The sequence below is a fragment of the Ascaphus truei genome, chromosome 5 (genome assembly GCF_040206685.1).
Source record: "Ascaphus truei isolate aAscTru1 chromosome 5, aAscTru1.hap1, whole genome shotgun sequence".
In the NCBI taxonomy this organism is placed as follows: domain Eukaryota; kingdom Metazoa; phylum Chordata; class Amphibia; order Anura; family Ascaphidae; genus Ascaphus; species Ascaphus truei.
This window is the reverse complement of record NC_134487.1, coordinates 168205954-168226860: the sequence shown is the minus strand read 5'-3', so window position 1 is coordinate 168226860 and position 20907 is coordinate 168205954. Positions and strand designations below refer to the sequence as shown.

The 20907-nt window shown below is 47.2% G+C and overlaps 1 protein-coding gene across 2 annotated transcripts in view; it reads left to right on the top strand.

Annotated features, from left to right (window-relative positions):
* Positions 1 to 7847: 7847 nt before the first annotated feature.
* The window catches only part of FNIP1 (folliculin interacting protein 1), a 127813-nt gene continuing 114753 nt past the window's right edge, over positions 7848 to 20907 (top strand). For both annotated transcript variants that reach the window (XM_075601193.1, XM_075601191.1), the window contains exon 1: positions 7848 to 8333. In XM_075601193.1, coding sequence (XP_075457308.1) covers positions 8245 to 8333 — 89 coding nt within the window. In that variant the 5' untranslated portion in view covers positions 7848 to 8244. The remainder of the gene's footprint in view (positions 8334 to 20907) is intronic.

Below are 20907 nucleotides of genomic sequence, written 5' to 3'. Positions count from 1 at the left end.
CCGAAACACATACAACCCCCCAAACACATACAACTTCCCCCCACCCCCCAAACACATACAACCCGCATACCACATTAAAAAAAAAACACAAATAAATACAAACTTACTTGGGGATAATCTCAGGCCTCCCACGCCGAGCCTCTGACGTCAGCATGCGCCAGCCTCTCTCATGCCGGTGCGTGCCAGAAGCTGAGTCCACCTTGCTTCTGGTGCGCGGACACCAGAGAAGGCTGGCGTCTGAGGCTCAGAGTGGGACAGTGTCAGTGAGGCTGGCCTCGCAGCTCGGGGAGAGCCAGGGCCTAGCAGCAACAAGAGGACCGGGAGTCGGGCAAAGAAGTTGGGCCCAGGCAGAGGTCGGGATCAACTTCCCTCGTCCGACCAGGCCCTCCGCAGCCACAGGGCCCAGGACACTTGTGTATTTAATCTCATTATATACACTCATGTTTTCAAAAGACCGAAGTGGATTTGGGAGCTTACATTTCATTTTTACAGAAAGAGCATTTTTTTTTGTTTTATTCAATAATTTATTTTTACATTTATATACGTAATTTTGTAAGGAAAAAAAACTGGAAAGATAGAGGAATGGGTTTTTGGTACAAGTGAACACGTGTACAGAACAGCAAGTATATGTATGGAAAATAACACCATGTTGTAATATTTTTAGGAGCTTTACTTACAAGGCAAATCTTCTTTAACAAAACTGTGACCCCAGACAGTTTTATGAGATCATGTTTCCCACAGGTTGGTACAAACAAGCATCTCAGCAGACATGCAGCTCATGGCTGCCGAAAGCGGAGAAGAGCAGGGCCAACTGGCACTGGAAGCTGGGCCCGGTCAGACACCAACTTCTGGGCTTGGCTGCGGGGCCTCTAGTTGCTGCCTGGCCTCTAGTTGCTGCTAGGCCCCAACGACTGCAGGCCTCTCTCCCCCACCTCTCTGTGTTGGAAGTTGGGCCTGCCAGGAAGTTCGACCCGGCCAGAAGTTAGACCTGTCCGGAAGTCGGGTCCAACGTCCGCATCGGCACGTGGAAGGTCGGGGCACTGGGGGGCCTGAGTCCACCGCTAAGGTAAGTAAGTATCTATTGTGTCTCTGGTTTTTTTTGTGTCTCTCAGGCTATTGTGGGGTCTGGGGCTATTGTGTGTGTGTGTGTGTGTGTGTGTGTGTGTGTGTGTGTGTGTGTGTGTGTGTGTGTGTGTGTGGTGGGGGGAATTGTGCGTGTGTGTGTGGTGGGGGGAATTGTGCATGTGTGTGTAGGGGAGGGGATAATGTGTGTGTTTGTGGGTGTATTGCATATGGAGTGGTTGTGGGGTATTGTGTGGGGGGAAAGGTATATAGGAAGGAGATTTGTGGGGGAATTGTCTGTGTGGGGAAGGAATTTGTGGATGTATCGTGTGTGGGGGTATTGTGTGGGTTATTGTGTGTGGAGAGGGATTGTGGAATGATTGTGCATGTGGGGTGGGGGCTTGTAGGGGTATTGTGTGTGGAATGGGAATTTTGGGGGGTATTGTGTGTGTGTGTGTGTGTGTGTGTGTGTGTGTGTGTGTGTGTGTGTGTGTGTGTGTGTGTGTGTGTGTGTGTGTGTGTGTGTGTGTGTGTGTGTGTGTGTGTGTGTGTGTGTGTGTGGCCAATGATGGGGGAGTAAGGGGGTTGAGTGTGATGAGGGGGGATTGAGGAAGTAGGAATGAGTGAGAGGAGGGGCGACACTGAGTTGTAGCAGAGCGGGGAAGAGTGTGAAATTGTAACGAGTGCTCACCACAAACAATGCGGGACCGTGAGGCTGAGGTGGGGATGTTGGTAGCCACCGACATACAATCGATCAGCCACGTCCGGAGTGCAGAGTGGTAGTCATGTAGCTGGGTCAGGATAGGAGAAGTCAGATTGGTCGAGGTACTTGCCGTTGTCTATGAGTGGAGAGATCAGATTGTCGGTGCCGGGGGTCCAGGGGTATAGAATGTACAATATTTGTGTCTGGAGCCGTGGTCCAGGGGTCAGAGAAAGCAGGAGCCCGGGAGCAAGCTAAGGTCAAAATACAGTGTGCAAGACAAGGCGAAGGCAGGACAGCAAGAAGTTAGAGGTAATCACAATTCACAAGAACAGAGTTTATGCTCAGCCAGTTTGTAGGAGGGCTGGCTGAGTATTTAAAGGGCAGGCAGCCAATAGAAAGGCAGCACACAGGTGCAAGGTAACAAATGCAGGACAGTCCACAGCTGCAGGGTTATGAGCAATCAGACATAGACTGGCCACTGATAGGCAGGGGTGGAGTGCATAGCAGCTGAGGAATAATTGAGAGAATGAACCCTTTGTTTGCTTGTGTCCGTGCGGGGTCTGCGCGAAGCTAGCATGCGCTGTAGGTTGCCCGTGATGTCATGGAGGTGGAGCCTGGAGACAGTTCCTGCTGTGTTTTCCTTCCTGGCAGCGCGTCGCCTGGGCGCTGGCTGCGGCTGACGCGTGTCACTCGTGACGTCGCGAGGTGCGTCACGGGGGTGGGGCCTAAGTCCGATCCTGACAGTACCCCCCCTTCAGGGGCGACCTCCGGACATCCCAAGAATGGTTTAGAGGGATTCTTCCGATGAAAGGCCTGAAGTAACCTAGAGGCATGTAATTGGTCGCGAGGAATCCATGCCGGCCGAAGCCCCTCCAATGGACCAGGTAGTGGAGTCTACCCCTGGTATTTCTGGAATCCAGAACCAATTGCACCTCAAATTCTTGTTTGCCTTCAATCAGGAGAGGCTTATGAGGAGACGTCGCAGCAGGAAACTGAGAATCTTGACTGAAGGGTTTGAGCAGGGATACAGTATGTGAAAAACGGAAGGGATCCTCATGGATGCTGGCAACTTTAGATGATAGGCCACAGGTTTGATTTTTTCTGTGATAACGAACGTGCCAATGAACCTAGGTTCCAATTTTGCGGTGGGTACCTTCAGGCGGATTTTCTTAGTAGAAAGACATATTTTTGGCCTGGATTATAAGTAAGAGTATTGCGACAATGCCGATCTGCGTGCTTCTTTTGCATGGATACTGCAGTTTTGAGGTTCTCCTGAATCCTTCCCCAGGACTCCTGAAGTTGCAGAATCCTGTTCTCCGCTGCCAGTACCCCAGATCTGGGGCCTGTAGTAGGGAGAGCTTAGGGATGGAATCCGTAGTTGATGAAGAAAGGTGATTCCTGTGTTGACTCGTTTCGTAGGTTGTTGTGGGAGAACTCAGCCCACGGCAGGAGGTCTGTCCAATTGTCTTGGGTGTCAGAAACAAAGCTTTCGAATGAACTGCTTGAGGGATTGGTTGGTTTGTTCAGTCTGGACATTTGTCTGAGGATGTTAGCCGGAAGAGAAGTGGAGGGAAATGCGTAGTTGTTGGCAAAAAGCCCGCCAGAATTTAGAAATTAATTGGGAGCCACGATCCAACACAATGACTTGGGGCATTCCATGCAGGCGAAGAATGTCTTTGATAAAGACTTAAGATAGCTTGAAAGCGTTAGGTAGATCTTTAAGTGAAATTAAATGAGCTTGTTTTGAGAAGTGGTCGACCACCACCAAGATGGTATTCTTCCCTTTGGACACTGGTAACTCCACAATGAAGTCCATGGAGAGATGAGTCAATGAGCGATCCGGGATTGGAAGAGGTTGAAGCAACCCTGATGGTCTGTTACGAGGCATCTTATTTTGCACACAAGTAGCACATGCGGTGACAACGTCCCTTATGTCCTTGTGCATCCTTGGCCACCAGAAGGTCTGTTCTAAAAGATCGATCAATCGTCCTCCAAGTACCTGGATGGCCGGAGCTCCTGGACGAATTACCCCATTCCAGTACTTTCCTACAAAATGTTGGCACCGTGAATAAACGTCCTTCTGGCACATTGAGACCCTCCGAAATATGAGATGAGCTTGCGTGACGTCTTGTAACGAGTTGAACACGTTAGCTGAGAGTATACAAGAAGGAAGGAAAGAAGAAAGAATGGTCTCCTGACTATTCTCCACCTTGTCCTCTACCAAAAATTGACAGGAGAGGGAGTCTGCTTTTATATTCTTTGAGCCAGGTAGGTATGAAATTATGAAATTGAATCAGGAGAAAAATAATGATCACCGCGCTTGTCGTGACCCGAAATAATGAAATTGAATCAGGAGAAAAATAATGACCACCGTGCTTGTCGTGACCCCAAGCGATGTGCACCTTCAATGTATAATAGATTTTTGTGATCTGTCAGTATGGTGACAGGATGTTCCGTACCTTCGAGCAAATGCCTCCACTCTTCTAAAGCCATCTTGATGGCCACGAGTTTGCTATTGCCAACATCGTAATTCTGTTCGGCATACAAAAAAATTTTGGAGAAAAAAGCGCAAGGATGAAGTCTGGCCTGAGGAGTCTTTCTTTGAGACAATACCGCTCCGACCCCAACATCAAAAGCATCCACCTCGAATGTGGTGTGAGGATCAGTGTAAGGTCCTGTCCCTGTCACGCATCTATGGCGCGTGCCAGCCACAAACCGGGTCCAGGCACCACGTCGCTGGAAGAGCAGACTCCGCAGGGACCGTTCCCAGGCTCCGCCCCATGATGCATCCTGCGACATCACAGGTGACGTACGTCAGCCACAGCCTTGCGTGCAGGCGCCGCCCGTTAGGAAGACTGACACCACGGTGACTGCTCCTAGGCCCCGCCTCCGTAATGACATGGGCAGCACACAGCGCACACGGAATACATGCAGACGCCGCGCAGGCACAGGCACTTAAGGGGTTAACGGGACCACGTATTCCACAGCTGCTATGGGCTCCGCCCCTGCCTATCGCTGTACAGCATACTGATGATGTCACTCTCTGCAGCCATCCCATTGTCTCTCTCTCCTTTATATGCTCAGCCAGCCTCTTGGCAAATTGGCTGAGTATAAACTTTCTTATGTGCTTACCTCCTTGCTTCCTGTTGCCTTGCCTTGTTCCTGCTTTGTATTTTTGACCTCAGCTTACACCCGAACTCCCGACTTCTCTGACCCCTGGACCACAGCTACGGATTTTACTACTCTTCTTTCTACCCCTGGACTCTGGCACCGCATCAACGACTATTCGACCTTCTCCTCTCCTTGACCACGGCAAGCACCTAGACCACTCTGACCTCTCCTACCCTGACCTGGCTACACGACTACCACTCTGCACTCCGGACTTGCCTGCTCAGTTGTTGGTCTGTGGATATCAAGATCCCCACCTCAGCCTTGCGGTCCCGCCTTGTTTGTGGTGAGCACTCGTGACAGTATGCTCAGCCCCACAAACATGGACCCCACTGAGGTGGGTCGATTCTTGACTGCGCACGTCAACATGTTTGACAGACTGGACAAAATTCTGGAGTTAAATAACCAGCGCATGGACATGCTCCAATAGTCGGTTCAAACCGCCACATCACTGACTCCTTACTTGGCAAACCCCATGGTGGCTGTTTCTACACCCATCCCTGTGGCTACCACTTTGGAACCACGACTACCTACCCCCAATCGCTACGGCAGTGACCCACATGGGTGTCATGGTTTCCTTAATCAATGTTTCATCCAATTCGAGCTGATGCCTTCCTGTCTCGTGTCTCCCCGGTCAAAAGTAGCATACATCATTTGATATTGATTGAAGATGCCCTGGCATTGGCCTCTCCCATCTGGGAGCTGAGATCAGACCTTTCCAGCGATTTCAGATGCTTCACCAATGAGTTCCGCAGAGTTTTCGATACACCCGGACACAAGGTAACTGCTGCCTCCGCTTTCTTGCTTATCTCCCAAGGTAACCGTTCTGTGGCCCGTTACGCCCTAGAGGTCCACACCATCGCCACAGAGACTGGCTGGAATGATGAGGCACTAACTGCCGCCTTCTGGCAAGGTCTCTCCGAGAATTTAAAGGACGAACTAGCAGCACAGGATCATCCCACCGACTTGGAAGAGCTCATCGCACTTTGTATCCGAGTGGACCAGCGGTTACAGGAGAGGCGATCCGAGAAAACCCAGCACAAACAAGGTATTCAACCCCCTCTCAGTTTCTTCTCAGGGCCTGTCAACCCACCTCCACCGGATCCAGAGGAACCCATGCAACTCAGGGGTAATAAGTTATCACCTGGCGAGAAACAAAAGCAAAGCAATGCCAGCCTCTGTTTATACTGCAGTAATGTCGGACATCAGGCACCTGCTTGCCCCTACAAGTCGGGAACGTCAAGTTCCAGTGAGAGCCAGGAAAATCACACTGGGAACAATATCAGGGACCACCCGGGGACCACTGTGGAGCCCATGGACACCCATAGGGACCACCGAGGGCCCCCTGACAACCACGGGGACCACCCGAGGACAACGCGGGGACCACCTGAGCCCCCAGATACCCACGGGGACCACCTTAGGGCCCCCAGACACCCGCGGGGACCACCCGAGAATCCTCAGAGATCCGTAGGAACCACACAAGAACCCCCAGACACCCGCAGGGACTACCCAGGGACCACTGTGGAGCCCCCGGACACCCACAGGAACCACCGAGGGCCCAGACACCCACAGGGACCAGCCGAGGGCCCCAGGACAACCATGGGAACCACGCGAGGACCCCCGGAAACCCACAGGGACCCCCAGGGACCTATGTGGGGCCCCCGAACACCCACAGGGACCACCCAAGGGCCCCAGACCCCTGCGGGGACCACCCAAGGGCACCCGGACACCCGTGGGAATCACCTGGGGACACCCACAAGCCTCTTGTATTAATGTTGTGCAAAAAAACATAAACAATGCATTTATTCATGGCTCAATCTCTTTTAAAGTACGATTCACTAATCACTGCTTTGTGAATCACGCTGACTGGCAAAAAAGGAGCATTTCCCTTTTTCCTGATCGTAATTTTATTTTTAATCACGGACTGTGTTTTGGTGAATAAATGCCTTTTAAGCGCGATACTGCAGTGTTATCACTGCTTTGTGAATCGCGCAGCAGGCAGAATCGCGCTATAAAGGCATTTATCTCACTTAAAAATACTTATCACATCTTTGTTTATAGCCCCTGCAGATTGGGAACCCTTGTGCCATTTGGCATGAATGGCACTTTCTGGCTTGAGGGCTCTACAGCTCTGTGTCCTGGTCATATCTGCTTGAATCACTGATTTTTATAGACTTGCACATTTTTATATTTATTTTATATATGTATATTCTGATGAAATGTGTTATATTATGTATTATTGTAACTGGTTATAGATTTTTTTTGATATAGGTAAATTTAGGATTTAATGGCACATTGTACAATAGACAAATGTAGTTCTATATATTTACTTAATGACTCGTTTCATAGTGATATACTGTATTGTATTGTATGTCTTTATTTATATAGCGCCATTAATGTACATAGCGCTTCACAGTAGTAATGCATGGGGTAATCAAATAAATAACAGATAATATAAATAACAGATCATGGGAATAAGTGCTTTAGACATAAAAGTAACATTAAGGAAGAGGAGTCCCTGCCCCGAGGAGCTTACAATCTAATTGGTAGGTAGGGAGAACGTACAGAGACAGTAGGAGGGAGTTCTGGTAAGTGCGTCTGCAGGGGCCCAAGCTTTATGTATCATGTGTTCAGAATATCCACAGTGCTATTCATATATCTTTTTATACACATTATGCGATTATAATATAATATTTTTAGCACACTATCTGTATTGCGTTCCCTTGCTTTTAGGGTTAACATGATTACTGTTCTGGCTATATACTAGTAATGGAGTAATTATATATTTCTCATCTAGATGGCACTGTTGGAATGTTATGAGGAATGTATTGTTGGTTTCGTGGCTTTTTGGTCTGAGGGACGCGCCGTAGCTGGTTTAAGCTGTCATTAGATGATGTCACTGCACACATGGGTGTTGACTCCATTCTGTGTGTTGTGTATCTCAGCGGGTTCTGCTTGTATCACAATGCTGGACAAAGAGCTCGATGCAGCACAACATGTTGCACGTGCAGATGTTTTTGAAAATAAATCTGTCCAGATTTGATCTACTTCGTTGCCAAGTGTAGCAAGAATGGCAAAATACAGACGTTGCAGCGCCTCTTCCATGAACTGAAGTATACACCACTCCCAGGTCTTCCAGCCGCTCAGCACCTCCCCTTCTGGCAGCGGAGGGTGTCTGGGGCCAAGTCATATGACTGTGACACTGATCACGGAGTCAGGTTGGCGGAACTAGGTATACAGCAGCAGATTGCCAGGCTGGATGCTCTGCACAGGGAGTTCATGTCACCCAGCTGCTGGGTGCTTCCACCAACATGCCACCCACTCTCTTACAGAAGCTCCTTAACAAGCGCAATGGGCTGGTCTCCCCCACTAGAGATCCCAGGGAGGATTATGTCTTCAGGTACTGTACAAAGATTATAGACTCGTTTATACGTTATTATTAATGTGCAATCATTTAAGAGTAGCTGTGCTCTCGTGTAATTTTTAAGATGCCGTTTGAATATAACATTTAATAATTTCTTTGGCCAGGTCTCCGGGAGATATATATTAAGTTTTGTTTTGGTGTGATCAGGTGGCTCTAGGTAATCAGGAAAAGCTTAGGGCAGAGCAATTACCGATCTGTTTCTGTGGGTAATACTTATTATTCGTGTTGGTAGTGTGGAAGGGTGTGTGCGATGTTGTCTCCTAGATATTAAAGCTGTCAAGAGAGTTTTGTGCGACCAGTGTTTGCATTTACTTTAGACTGGCGAGTTGGCATGTCATAAACCGGGGCAAGCTGAGTGGATTTTGGGGAACATTTACCCGTCTGTATAGAACATGGACCTGTGTGGTCATCTCACTGTAGCTTTTTCTGCTGATTTAATGTCACCATCAAAATTAGACCAAAAAGGTATGGGTGCCCATCGAGCAACAACACCCATTACATATTGGGGCGCACCATCTTGTCGCCACCAATGTCACCATCTTGTACGCGTCATTTTGCATTATGATGTCACGAAGATGGTTATTGTAGCATATACCTGTATGATGTGTTCTAACAATGCGTAGACAAGTGCTAACTAAGGAAGGAGCTGTCCACTATGCCTGGGTTGTATTTTTTCCCATAAGGGTCCAAAACGTCTTTTTTGTTTTGAATTTCTTATTGGATACTGTATGGCTGTTTGTCTTGTGCTAGAACTGTAGTACTTACAGTATTTTGCTCGCTGTTTGAAGTTCATGGTAGTGCAAATGTTTATTTTCAGTTTGTGTTAAGATACAGCTGCTTAGCATCTGTTTTGACTTTCCTTATCGCAGAACTATCAAATCACAAGTGGACTTTTATTACCAGAAACCTTCAAGATCAGGTGGCATTACATAAGACTGAAATAGGCCAGTTTGACTGGCACCCAAAATATTATCTCTGCCCTATACAGTATGTATGCACATTGTCTATTTATCAAACTCATAGTACAGGGTCCTTTAAAGTTAAAATAGTAGGGTGGGGGGGAGTTAAAGAATCTCTAATCCTCATCACATAAGGTGTTGAGGAATGTCCTTTGTCTTCCTTTTTTCCCAAATGCAAACCATTTTAAAAGTGGTTACTGTATGTAGAATAATATCAATGATATCTTGTTAGCTTTATAAAATAAGTGTTTTCTTATCCAATGTTGATTTTCTGTATCTATGCATACAGTATGACCGCATGCATACATTTTAGTATTTCATCGTGTCTTGCTTTCTAAATGTCAATGAAATCACCAAATTTCAGTTGACATAACCCTATTCTGCCTATGACATTTGCATAATACATTTAATAAAATGTCTTGCATGTTTTATTTGCACTACTGTATATAAAAAGGCCCTTTCCAAATAAGATCGGTTAAGATGTGCAAATGCCATTTTGAGGAATTCGAATGTACTGTACTTGTATGTAAGTTATTTTAATTTCAATTTATAGTTTTGAGATATGAGTGTAGACCTTGTCATATATTTTCTAATGAATTGAATATAAACCTAATCTGAATATTCGTGTCTACTCTTTGCAGCTTTGGCGGTCATTTTTTCTACCTCTGGAAAAAAAATGGTTATAAGCGCTGCTTAGTTGATGATTTTGTCAAATGCCTATCTGTGTATAGTCTTGCATAAACTGATCATCATTTTCTTAACCACTTTAATGCTAGGAGGGCATGTAATTCACAGCTGCCTGCATGCATTTAAATGCACTTCTGACTGTCAGTGAAAGGATTAAACATCGATTATCCCTTCCCTGTTTTTGGTACCCATATTTATGGTGTAATGCATTTGCAAATGTGCATGCATTGCTTAATATCAATTGGGTATTGATGATAGGTATTGTCCAAATGATAGGTTCTAGGGAACCAAATGATATGTTTTCTATAACCCTGTACCATTAATGTTAATGCCCTGCTGTGGTTTGTTTCCTATCAGATAATAATACAACCACGCATCATGCAAAATGATGTAAGGTTTAAAAAAACGTACAGACCTAAAAAAAAATTAGCTGCTGAAAAGTTACTTTCATATTAGGGCAATTTGATGCTACAAAGGGAGGATTTTAATGGTGAAAAACTATTCTCAATATAAACTTATATACATACATTTCTACCTGTAAACTTCTACTGTGAGATAAGGGATCCATCTGGTAATTTCTTCATGCAAGGTTTGCTCTTCAAAGATTGTTACTATGAAAAATATTTAGTTCATAGTATTTCCCTTTGACGTCGGGTACTCGTGCTTTTATTCTAATCTCTGACATTCCTGCTGTAATAAGCCTACGGGTAATGTTTACACACGTGACTGTCTCTCTGCTGTACCTGTTACACTTGGTATTCTAATACTATTATTGCCAGGTTCATAGTCGCTGCTTTCTTATACAGCGTCTTTTTTACTTTAAGCCATGAAGGGGGTTATTTCTGAAAGTGTGTTTTTGCCAATCTGGCACTAATGCAGAGAAACTCCCATTCTTGTCAATGGCAGTTTAGTGAATAAGGCTGCAACCCCGCTAGCGCTGAGCGGATACCGCTTGCGGCGGTTACTTACATATATAGATATATGTAAGTCCCCGTTCACGCTGTGTGCGCACACGCTCACTCGGTGCTTAGATAAACAAAAAAATTATACTCGACTACCCGCAATGCTCGTCGCTCTCTGCCCTCTCTCGCTCTCTCTCTGCTCGCTCGCTCTCTCTCTGCTCGCTCGCTCGCTCTCTGCTCGCTCACTCTCTCTCTGCTCGCTCGCTCTCTCTCTGCTCGCTCGCTCTCCCTCTCTCTGCTCGCTCACTCTCTCTGCTCGCTCGCTCGCTCTCTCTCTCTGCTCGCTCTCTCTCTTCTCGCTCTCTCTCTGCTCGCTCTCTCTCTGCTCGCTCGCTCTCTGCTCGCTCTCTCTCTGCTCGCTCTCTCTCTGCTCGCTCTCTCTGCTCGCTCTCTCTGCTCGCTCTCTCTCTGCTCGCTCTCTCTCTGCTCGCTCTCTCTCTGCTCGCTCTCTCTCTGCTCGCTCTCTCTCTCTCTGCTCGCTCTCTCTGCTCGCTCTCTCTGCTCGCTCTCTCTGCTCGCTCGCTCTCTGCTCGCTCGCTCTCTCTCTCTGCTCGCTCGATCTCTGCTCGCTCGATCTCTGCTCGCTCGATCTCTCGCTCTCTCTCTCGCTCTCTCTCTCTCGCTCTCTCTCTCGCGCTCTCTCTCTCGCTCTCTCTCTCTCGCGCTCTCTCTGCTCTCTCTCTCGCGCTCTCTCTGCTCTCTCTCGCGCTCTCTCTGCTCTCTCTCTCGCGCTCTCTCTGCTCTCTCTCTCTGCTCTCTCTGCTCTCTCGCGGTCTCTCTCTGCTCTCTCTCTGCTCTCTCGCTCACTCTCTCTCGCTCACTCTCTCTCGCTCTCTCTCTCTCCCTCTGCGCTCTCCCTGTCTCGCTCTCTCTGCGCTCTCTCTCCTCTCGCTCTCTCTCGTTCTCTCTCTCTGCTCACTCTCTGCTCGCTCTCGCTCTCTCTGCTCGCTCTCTCTGCTCGCTCTCTCTCTCTGCTCGCTCGCTTTCTCTCTCTCTCTCTGCTCGCGCTCTCTCTCTCTCTCTCTGCTCGCGCTCTCTCTCTCTGTTCGCGCTCTCTCTCTCTCTGCTCGCTCTCTCTCTCTGCTCGCTCTCTCTCTGCTCGCTCTCTCTCTGCTCGCTCTCTCTGCTCTCTCGCTCTCTCTCTTCTCGCTCTCTTTGCTCTCTCTCTGCTCTTGCTCTCTCTCTGCTCTTGCTCTCTCTCTGCTCGCGCTCTCTCTGCTCGCTCTCTCTCTGCTCGCTCTCTCTCTGCTCTCTCTCTCTCTGCTCGTGCTCTCTCTCTCTGCTCGTGCTATCTCTCTCTGCTCGTGCTCTCTCTCTCTGCTCGCTCTCTCTCTGCTCGCTCTCTCTCCTCGCTCTCTCTCTCCTCGCTCTCTCTCTCTCTGCTCGTGCTCTCTCTCTCTCTCTCTGCTCGTGCTCTCTCTCTCTCTCTGCTCGTGCTCTCTCTCTCTCTGCTCGTGCTCTTGCTCGCTCGCTCGCTCTCTCTCTCTGCTCGCTCTCTCTGCTCGCTCTCTCTCTCTCTGCTCGCTCGCTCTCTCTCTCTGCTCGCTCGCTCTCTCTCTCTCTCTGCTCGCTCTCTCTCTGCTCGCTCTCTCTCTGCTCGCTCTCTCTCTCTCTGCTCGCTCTCTCTCTTTGCTCGCTCTATTTTCTCTCTCCTTTTTGCTCTCTCGCTCTTTCTTTCTCTGCTTTCTCTCTGATCTTTTCTCTCCCTCATGTCTTTATTTTCTCTCTTATGTATTTCTCTCTTGTACTTAATTTTTTCTTTGTGTCTCTTCCTTCCTGTATACTTTCCTTTTCATGCCTATTTTTACCCCTGAGATTTAACCCTTCCCCTCCCTCACCTTTCCCAGCCTCTCTCAGGCTGCACTACTTGAGGCCCTGCCCACTGACCTAGGCCCCGCCCACCTGCAGAGGAAGGGATTTCCCCTCTGTGCTTCCTTCCTGCATCTCAGGCCCAGGCCCCGCCCACCTGCAGAGGAAGGGATTTCCCCTCTGTGCTTCCTTCCTGCATCTCAGGCCCAGGCCCCACCCACCTGCAGAGGAAGGAATTTCCCCTCTGTGCTTCCTTCCTGCATCTCAGGCCCAGGCCCCACCCACCTGCAGAGGAAGGGATTTCCCCTCTGTGCTTCCTTCCTGCATCTCAGGGCCAGGCCCCACCCACCTGCAGAGGAAGGAATTTCCCCTCTGTGCTTCCTTCCTGCATCGCAGGCCCCGCAATGTGCCGCCGACAGGGGGGGAGAGCGGGATGCTCAGGCTATAGCTACGCCCCCGCGTGGATCATAGGGGAGGATGGGATCGCTTAGGTGTCGGGCCATCTGGTGAGCGGGGAAGGGCGGAGAACCAGGTCTGGGAAATGGTCTCTCAGCAGGGGAGACCCTTTGTACACTGTGGCGCCTTCCCAGCGGGCGGTATGGGGCTGACCATGGGAAGCCATTGCCGAGACGGAGCTCGTAGGTGCGGTTCCCATTGGCCAGTTTGATTAATATGTGTATAAAATTTTGCGGTTCTTTATTGACGATCATCCTGTGTTTTTCCCCGCCAAAACAAACATGTATTGCGGGGACGCGGTTTATTTCTATCAAGGTACTGTATTTCCCATATAATGTATTGCCAGCCAGCAAGTTTTAAAACCAAGTCTTGGAACCAAGTTCCAAGACCAAGTTTTAATACCAAGTTTCACAAATGTTATATAAAATCTATTTCATATTTATGGAGGCAGCCACGGTATAATTCAATTTCGCTCTCTCTGCGCTCCGCTCTCTGCGCTCCACTCTCTCACTCTCTCTTTGCTCTCTCGCTCTTTGTCTCTCGCTCTCTCTCTTTGTCTCTCGCTCTCTCTCTCTTTGCGAGCTCTCTCTCTTTGCTCTCTCTTTGCTCTCTCTCTCTGCTCGCTCTCTCTGCTCTCTCTCCTCGCTCTCTCTCTCTCCTCGCTCTCTCTCCTCGCTCGCTCTCTCTCCTCGCTCTCTCTCTCTCCTCGCTCTCTCTCTCTGCTCGCTCTCTCTCTCTCTCTCTCTGCTCGCTCGCTCTCTCTCTGCTCGCTCTCTCTGCTCGCTCTCTCTGCTCGCTCTCTCTCTGCTCGCTCTCTCTCTGCTCGCTCGCTCTCTCTCTGCTCGTTTGCTCTCTCTCTGCTCGCTCTCTCTCTCTGCTCTCTCGCTCTCTCTCTCTGCTCGTTCTCTCTCTGCTCGTTCTCTCTCTGCTCGCTCGCGCTCTCTGCTCGCTCGCTCTCTGCACGCTCGCTGTCTGCTCGCTCGCTCTCTCTGCTCGCTCGCTCTCTCTGCTCGCTCTCTCTGCTCGCTCTCTCTGCTCGCTCTCTCTGCTCGCTCGCTCTCTCTCTGCTCGCTCTCTCTCTACTCGCTTGCTCGCTCTATTTTCTCTCTCCTTTTTGCTCTCTTTGCTCTCTCGCTCTTTCTTTCTCTGCTTTCTCTCTGATCTTTTCTCTCCCTCGTGTCTTTCTTTTCTCTCTTATGTATTTCTCTCTTGTACTTCATTTTCTCTTTGTGTCTCTTCCTTCCTGTATTCTTTCCTTTTCATGCCTGTTTTTACCCCTGAGATTTAAACCTCCCCCTCCCTTTTTCCTTTCCCCTCCCTCACCTTTCCCAGCCTCTCAGGCTGCACTACTTGAGGCCCCGCCCCCTGACCTAGGCCCCGCCCACCTGCAGAGGAAGGAATTTCCCCTCTGTCCTTCCTTCCTGCATCTCAGGCCCAGGCCCCACCCACCTGCAGAGGAAGGAATTTCCCCTCTGTCCTTCCTTCCTGCATCTCAGGCCCAGGCCCCACCCACCTGCAGAGGAAGGAATTTCCCCTCTGTCCTTCCTTCCTGCATCTCAGGCCCAGGCCCCACCCACCTGCAGAGGAAGGAATTTTCCTCTGTGCTTCCTTCCTGCATCGCAGGCCCCGCAATGTGCCGCCGACAGGAGGGGAGAGCGGGATGCCCATGCTATAGCTACGCCCCCGCGTGGATCAAAGGGGAGGATGGGAGCGCTTAGGTGTCGGGCCATCTGGTGAGCAGGGAAGGGCGGAGAACCAGGTCTGGAAAATGGTCTCTCAGCAGGGGAGACCCTTTGCATGAGCAAACACTGTGGGGCCTTCCCAGCGGGCAGTATGGGGCTAGCCATGGGAAGCCAATGTCGAGACGGAGCTCGAAGGTGCGGTTCCCATTGGCCAGTTTGAATTTCCCGCTTGCAAGCATCCTCGTCATCACGGGGCAGGCATATGCACCTAGACACGCCCCCACCTCTGATGGAGCAGGACGAGCCTCTGGCTTGTGATTGGCTGTCACCGTAGGATCCGTACTCTGGTCGCCGCTACATGTTAAAGATAGCCACCGAGAGCTATGTAAGGAGCGCGGCCGATCAGAGTACCAGACAACTCCAGGCTAGGTCTGTTGAAGCGCGAGGCGGGCTTTTCAAAGTTGCTCTGCCCAGAATAGCGGAGCACTCGGCATATACTGTGCTGGGAAGCCCAGCCAAGCGGAGGACCAGCTCTGGAGGCAGAGACCGTCTCCGTGAATCTCCGGTTGGGGGTTGGTGACTGTGATTTTACTGGCGGAGATCCAGAGGGGCAATCAGTGTGTAGAGCCCTGTGAGCACCCGGACGAGAAGCGGACAGGATAAGCCTTCCAGAAGCAGGCCCCTGCACCAATTGAGACTAGAGTCTTTTCCCCAGGTCCCCAGTGGATAATTGTACGTTTTATTGGGTATTTTGTGCATTTGCTGGTTTTGCCAGAATAAACTCTGTTTTTTTTTCATCTTCCTTTTCTTGTCACAGTGATAGTGAATCCCGGTAGTTACGGTGTTAAAGACCTGGACCCCGTGACAAACACTTTTCAGGGCCCCATACAATGGAGTGAATTACAATAACATTGTAATGTGAAAATATTTTTGAATTTTAACACAAATTGATGATATGGTTAGAAAACTCCTTGCTCCAGTGAATTCACAACCTAAATGGAAGAGGAGGGAGAACTTCAAGGCATGGTGGTGGGAGAGGCTAGTGTGGTTGATGTTTAGTTGCTGCTTGCCCGGCCAGCCTTTTTGTGCCTAAATCCTCTTGGGTCCATAAGACCTTTATGGATAGTAGGATTCCCTCACATACTGCTCCCATCCCTGTATGTAACACTTGCCTTTTTATCAACTCTGCAGTGCTATATGTGTTATGCTATATTGTGAAGAGCTGATTGTACGATCAGCATTTTATAAGAATAAAATAAAGTCATTAATAAGAAAACTCTGTTTTGAAGGAGATTTTTTTTTTAACATTTCTATGAGATCTATTTTTAATTATAGCTCGAGTAAAAAAAGAACCCTTCCCAACCAGTGACTAGTTCTTTGAGAACCCTGCTGTTTACCGATTCTTCTAAAAGTCTAATGTGATTTTGTAATAAATGGTTATAGATCAATCAATACATTTAATTTTCACATTTAAAATGGCTTCATAGGTTTCTGTGTTTGCATGGAATTTGATATCCACTGTATTAACCATGAACAAACAGAAACAGACATTGACGGCACGTACTCACTTGTCTCACCTAGTCCTATCCACTGTGAAACCTCGCACCCTAGTAGATCCTTTGGTTTCTTTCAAATTTCTCTTTGCTGGGGACAGTCATATTGTGCAAATAAAATACTTTGAGGATGGAAAATATAAGCTTTTGTTGAAGTTTTGTCACCATATGGAATTTACAGCAGCTCGTTCCTCTTTCACAGCTAATGAAAGAAAATCCTGTAAAGGAAATCACGGCGCCCTGTGTCCGGGCTCGTTACAAAGTAGATGGACTAGCCGGCATTGTAGGGGGATATGAATTTACGTTTGGATCCTCTAAAAAGTTTTTGTTCCCCCTGTTGCTAGATCAAAATAGTTATTATTGTATCACAATACTCAAAGAATATTTAGATTTTAACATGGGGTCAATATGTCTTATGGCTTTCGTGGGTTCGTTTTTATGCAGTTACCCAGAATCCTTGTCTGCATTTAAACAACAAAAAAAATCAGTAGGTTTTGAAGACCCACAGAAGATGTACACATGGATTTTTTTTTCAGGGGGGGGGGGGGCGGGGTGGATTAATGAAGGGAATAATTGTACTGTTGGAGCTAGGACACTGATAACTACCACTCAGAGTTTGTGGCTGGAGTAAAGAATAAATATCTACTATTTGCAAGATCATTAGTAGTTGCTTTTGGTTTTAATTCGCCAATCGAATTCTTCTTGTGCCTACAGTATATGTTACCATGCAGTCCAAGGTAGGGAAGAAAAAGTGATTGTCACTGAGGAGTCAGAGACCAGTAATTAATGGAACATTTTAAAGTGTAGCATGACAGGTTGAGTTCCACAGGGATTAGTGTTGGGCTATTATTGTTTAATATATACATAAATGACATTGAAGCAAGGGTTGAGTAAAGTCTTTGTTTGCTGATTGCATAATGCTAGGCCATCATGTCAGAGGGAAAAGTGAGGCTGCAAAGTCCTTAACCCCTCCACTGCCAGAGGGGCCTGAGTGCAATGTAATATTTATTGTGTGTTTTGCAGTTACATATCAGGTTCCTTATTTCAATTGCATCTCTTGTATTAATCTGGTAGACACAGCCTTCTCTTTCAGCTCATTTGATGGCCCCTGTACGTGTGTAAATAATAAGGAAGTGTGCTATGCATTGAAGTGGTTGAGCGGGAATTCACTGTTACTTAAAATAGCATTTCTGACAAATGTACGTCAATTGACCATGACAGATGAGTCAAGTTTAAGTAAGGAAGCACTGAAAAGCCTCCTATTCTTTATAAACACCCACTTTTTAGTGCCACAAACACTTTTTTTTTTTTTTGTATACGTTTTCAGTGAACGAATCTTCCGAGCACTTCAAGGGGAATCCCAGACCAGGACAGCAACTGAAATAATTGTTTCTGTTGAACGACAGGGGTTATCAACATATGGTGCACAAGTTTCCTCAAAGTAACATTTCACACTGATCTGGCTACTAAGGCTTAGGATACTCTGGGACACAGTAGAACAGATATAAATGGAAAACAATCCAAATATTCACTGAAAATGTATTTTTAGACTTAAATTGCAAGATTTTACTAACATTAGAGGAAAAAGAAAATGCATGTATAATTAAAGTATAAAGAAGCTTCCCATACTTTGACACACGTAAACAGTGATATATGAATTTCTATTACAGTAATACAAGGCAATAAAGTTGGTAATTGTTCTAACAGAACTTTGGGTCCCTTTTATTCATATTTATGTACTTTATATTCATATTTTTCCTCCACTCCAACCTGATCCAGCACAAAAACTAGAAGCCATAACTTCATTTGTTTCACTTTGCCATGATGCCAGCTGCCATTTTTTCTCCCCAAAAGGAAATCACAGTTGCTGAGCTGGCAGTCTGACAGCACTGAGACCAGCACCTTGTTCAGGTTGGGGAAATTCTAGCAGAGATGTTTGTGGCAGAATTGGTGAATGTAGCATTTACTTTAAATTAAATTTGCCATATAATTGTATGACTAAATTAAAAAAAAAAATCCGTGTTCGGTGTGGTGTTTATAAGTGGCCATATGTAAAGATTCTCCTTTAAATACTGAAATGGAGACAATGTGTCATGGTCTGAGTACCAGGTTTGAGAGATGGATGTTGCATTTTTTATTTCATGTTTTACTTACTCAAGATCTCCTCTTCCCTTTTCCAACAGTTTTAATCTGACACTGTGCTTTGTTCAGGGGATGTAAGCGTTTGTAATAAGTGTCCGGGAGGTTAAAATGAAGCTCTCTTCAGAGTCCATTTTCGTTAGCATGGTAACCCCCTCCCCCCCTCGTGCGCAACAGCAAATTGTTACAGGCCCATACTCGCCCCCGCTGTATCAGCGCGTCACGGCGCTCGAGCATGCGCAATCATATTGGCTACGGCCAGGGTGAATGAGAGCGCGCTGGCGCTCGTGCTCGGCGCTCATTTTGCTTGGGGGATTTGTGGCCAGCCAGTTGCGTGCTCGGGGGGGCGGCCATGACGTCACGGAGCTGATTTGCCCTCATTGGGCGAACTGCTCACGTGACGCACCAGCGAGCAGCAGAAACAAATTTACTTGTCTCTGCAAGCAGCTGAGCGCCGTGCGTGCTCACGCTGGACAAACACATTGTAACAATGTGTTTGAGCGCCCACGCCTGCTCAGCATCACCATGGCCGCAGCCTTAGAACTCCAAAGTAACTTTGAGATTCACCAAACTCTAATACGTGGTATCACAACAGATCTGTCTTTAAAAGCCGTTCACGTTAATGGCAATTAACGTTGCCAATCTTTAAAACCTTGCGCGCCTGGCCACTGTGTTCGTGCGCACTGTGTGCACCTTCATTGCTCTGCATATGTTTGTTCTGGCGTCGTACGCGTGCCGCCATTGTAAGCACGGCCTAAGGCAAGCTGGGGGAAGAAGGGGCCATGCTGTGATGGTTCAGAGTGCAATGCCGTACCTTCACTTCCAAGCAAACAGTTATGTTTTTGTTACAGAATAAAATAACTTGTTTCAATAAGACTCTTGGTTTCTTCTTGTAGCACAATCTTTTGAAAATCGGGTACAAATAAACCGTTACGTTTATTAATCCGGGTAAAGCAAACCATTGTTGATGCGCATTATCACTGCGTATCTAATGCACATGGGTAATTTGGAAGTATTTATGGGTTCAGTGTCATTAAAGCAGCAGATGGGTGACACTTTTTTTTGGTAATAGATTTGAAGCAGGGGGTCTCTGGAGCTGAACTGCCTCAATTTCCGCTCCGGGTACCACCTGCTTTCCGCCATACTTAGCTCGGAAGGGAATGCCGGTAGCAGCTCGGGCTGGGCTAGTTGGTTATTGAAATGATTACTTAAATGTCCCGCCGGCCAGTGGGATGCCGTGACGTCATCCCTTGCACCTTCCTTATGGGCCCAAGTGGCGCGGAACATTTAAACTGCAAAGAGATTCCGGCACCCTCTTCCGAGGTCAGTATCTTCGGGGAGCAGAGGGTCTCCGAAGCTGGAATCAACGTGGTTCAGCTACGCAGACTCCTGCTTTTTTTTTTTTTTGTGTCACCAGTTCTGCTGTTTTTAAAGGACTCTATCACTGAATCCGTTAAATGCATTATGGATATCGGGTATAGCCATTCAACCAGACAGACCGTGATTTACAGAGTTTACTGTACCTATCCTGTTCTAAACAAGGTACTACACCTGCCTGTTACTCTATACCGTCCTACACCTGTTATAAGCTGAATGTACTCTGTCGTTCACATGTGTTTAGTTTGTTACCAAAGAAAAACCCAGTAAAAGCAGAATCTCTTCTAACAGTAATTGATCATAAAGCTCAACTTACAGGCGTTTCAGAAAATATTTTCCTTTATTTTAGGAACAAGGGAGAAACAATGCTTCATGTCCTTTCATGAGGTGATGAAACGTCTGTGTTGGACCTGAAAAGTTGTTTTTCCCTTGTTTTTAAATGTTCAAGAAATAAAATAAATAAAAATCTTTTCTGAAAAGACGGAGCAGAGTTTTTTTGGTTAATAACTATTAGAAGAGATCATGCTTTTGCTGTTTTTTTGTTGTTGTTGGATACACATGCAGGTTTTCTTCTGTGAAGCTTTTTCCATCCATTTTTTCTGTTTTAGTTTACCACCATCATGCAGCTGTGGATAAACATGGAGTTTGGAATGTCAGGCCTTGATACGACCAATATAGAACTGGGAATGGTCCTGTTAATTCTATTTATTTATTTATTTTTAACAAAGATGTTACGTTTATTTGAATGGTGCTTCCCCACTTAGGTCTTTAATAAATGAGAAGAAGGCGCTTAAACATAATTATGTTCATTGATTTATACCTCCCTGGCAGATTGTGTGTGTCAGTGTATCTGTTGCACACACACACCAGGTGCTTGTGAATTTTCCCTCTCTTCCTCTCTTCTGATGTTAGTACACATTTCTCCT